The 2,858-nt window shown below is 48.6% G+C and overlaps 2 protein-coding genes across 2 annotated transcripts; both read right to left on the reverse strand.

Moving 5' to 3' along the window:
- Positions 1-790: 790 nt before the first annotated feature.
- LOC106321501 (RNA-directed DNA polymerase homolog) lies at positions 791-1,174 on the reverse strand. Its single transcript, XM_013759760.1, has one exon. The coding sequence runs from the start codon at positions 1,172-1,174 to the stop codon at positions 791-793; it is 384 nt and encodes a 127-aa protein (XP_013615214.1).
- LOC106321502 lies at positions 1,171-2,562 on the reverse strand. The gene is made up of 2 exons (XM_013759762.1): positions 1,621-2,562; positions 1,171-1,389 (listed from the first exon to the last, which is right to left on the reverse strand). Exons 1-2 carry the CDS (start codon positions 2,560-2,562, stop codon positions 1,171-1,173), a joined length of 1,161 nt encoding a protein of 386 aa, XP_013615216.1.
- Between the last annotated feature and the right edge of the window lie 296 nt (positions 2,563-2,858).

Below are 2,858 nucleotides of genomic sequence, written 5' to 3' on the forward strand. Positions count from 1 at the left end.
TTCCGGACTTGTGACGTATGGTGAATGTGAACTGTTGCAGGTACGCGATCCAGCTCGCGTGACGAGCAGACACTTTCACCTGGCTGTCAAGATGCTTCAACGCATCATGATCCGTGAAAAGAACAAAGTCGCAATGAACAAGATAGTGTCTCCAATGGCGAATAGATTGAACCACTGCATAGAATTCCACATCATACGTACTGTGACGGCTTCTAGCGCCAGAGAGTTTCTCACTGTAGAAGGCGACAAGCCGCGATTGCTGGCTCAAGACAGCACCGATGCCCAGCTTCGAGGCGTCGCAGTGAAGCTCGAACATCTCAGAAAAATCAGGGAAGATTAGAACTGGAGCTGTCGTTAACTTCATCTTGATCAGTTCAAAGGCAGCCGCAGCCTTTGGCGTCCATGCGAACGTTGTACCCTTCATACATTCCGTGATTGGCGCCATGATGGTACTGAAATGCGCCACAAATCGTCGATAAAACAATGCCAAGCCGTGAAAGCTTCGTACCGCTGAGATCGACGTAGGCGACGGCCAAGCTCTTATAGCTTCAACCTTACTCATATCCATTGATAGGCCTTGCCGCGAGACAACATAACCCAAAAACAAGACTGAATCCACGCCCCATTCACACTTTTGCCTAGCGACATATAGCTGATCGCGTTGTAGAATAGCAAGGACCTAGCGGAGATGATCGACGTGCGTTTCCAAGGAGTCGTTGAACACCAATATGTCGTCGAAATATACGACGACAAATTCGCCAATGAATGGTCGCAGCGCCTGGTTCATGATTCACATGAATGTACTAGGCGCGTTAGAGAGTCCAAATGGCATGACAAGCCACTCAAATAACCCTTCGCGCGTCTTGAAGACTGTTTTCCACTCATCACCCGGCCGTATACGAATCTGATGGTAGCCACTCTTCAAGTCGAGCTTAGAGAACACTTTAGCCGAGTCGATCTGATCCAACAAATCATCCAGTCGTCGGATAGGAAATGTATAGCGTATTGTGATCTTGTTGACTGCTCTGCTGTCAACGCACATGCGCCAGGACCCATCTTTCTTAGGGATGAGTAAAGCTGGAACTGCGCAGGGACTGAGGCTCTCTCTGATATGTCCCTTTGCGAGTAAAGCTTCTATTTGTTTGCGCAATTCTTCGTGCTCCTGAGGGCTCATGCGGTAGTGAGGCCGGTTTGGCAAAGAAGCGCCAGGGATGAGATCGATTTGGTTTGTATGTCGCGCAAAGGAGGCAAGCCCAATGGTAAGTCCGAAGGAAATACATCACTGAACTCCTCCAAAAGTGTCGTGATCGCTGGGTCTGTAGTTGATGTTGAGGGAGTAGTAGCAGGAATCGCCATGACCGCTAGAGCAAACTTTGCTTCCTGTAACTCCTGAGTAAACACAGAATGGGAGCAGAATAGTACTGTGTCACTCGACCCCGTGCCTTCCAGACGATGAGGCGCGACATTCTGATTAGTTAGAGCAGCAACTAACGGATCTTCTTGGTTTGGGAGCAACACGATTTTGCGATTCTCAAAGAAGAAACTGTAGACATTACTCCTGCCACTATGCGAGACATCTCTGTCATATTGCCACGGTCACCCCAAAAGTATGTGACTGACATCCATAGGGACGATATCACAGTAGATCTTATCTTTGTAATAAGATCCGATAGAGAGAGAGACAAGAGCACGCTGAACTACTCGGATCTCCGAGCCCGCTTTAAGCCATACTAGCTTGTATGGTGCTGGGTGGTCTGAGCGCCGTAGACCAAGCTTGTCAACCGCCATTTCAGAGATCACATTATGCGAGCTGCCGGAGTCGATCACATAACGGTAAATCTTTCCCTTGACAGTACAAGTCGATGCGAAAATATTGGTCCTAAGCCAAGGTCGATCGTCCTGTCTCATTGGTGCGAGACAGATACGGCGTAGCATTAGTACCGTGCCTTGATCACCTTCGTTGGGATCCTCTATGATATCCTCTAAAACGTCATTCGCTTGATCCAAGCCATCATCATCCCACTTGACTTCATCTGTGAGTAGACCACGCTTCGTGGCATTGGGACATGCTGTTTGACGATGCCCATGCTCGCCACAAGTGAAACACCGTAGCGCGTTTGGTCGTGTTGATCGCCGTAAGTCCTCTGTTGTCTTGTTAGTTCGGATCGTTGATTGTTGTCGCGTAGTCTGAGGTTCGCCTGTGTCCTTTGCTGTTTGTGTTTGATTGTTTGCATCGGAGGAGCTCGGTGGAAAACGTGATTTCGCTGACGTGTTCCAAGTCTTTGTCGACTGTTTGAACTGCAGTTCAAAAGCCACGGCACGACGGTGAGCCTCTTCTACCGTAGTAGGATCAAATTGCGACATTGCATTTTGCAATTGAGGTCTCAAACCGCCAATGAATCGCGATACCAATTGAACCTCACTGTCCAATATTTCATTGCGAGTCAAAAGCAACAAAAATTCCTCTGCATAATCATCCACGGAGCGAGGACCCTGTCGAAGGTTTTGCAACCTTGTGAACATGGTGCGATCAAAGTTATAAGGAAGGAACGTCTTCGTCATGACTTTCTCGAGCTTTGCCCAAGTGGCAATGCCCCCATTCCCTGCTCTAATACGAGAAGCTTTCAACTGTAACCACCACGATGCTGCTTTGCCCAAAATTTCGTTGCCACTAACGCAACCTTTCTTGCTTCAGGGACGCGTTTAAATTCCAGCATCTCTTGAACCGCAACCAACCAGTCCAGAAGTTCTTCTCCCCGGGTGCCGCCGTGAAATTCAGGAAGTTCCACTTTAAAACCTATCTCCCAACTTCTGTCTTCGCGGTCTCGGTTATGACGGAACCCCATGTTTTGTCGCTG

Source organism: Brassica oleracea, unplaced genomic scaffold, assembly GCF_000695525.1.
Source record: "Brassica oleracea var. oleracea cultivar TO1000 unplaced genomic scaffold, BOL UnpScaffold01812, whole genome shotgun sequence".
NCBI lineage: Eukaryota > Viridiplantae > Streptophyta > Magnoliopsida > Brassicales > Brassicaceae > Brassica > Brassica oleracea.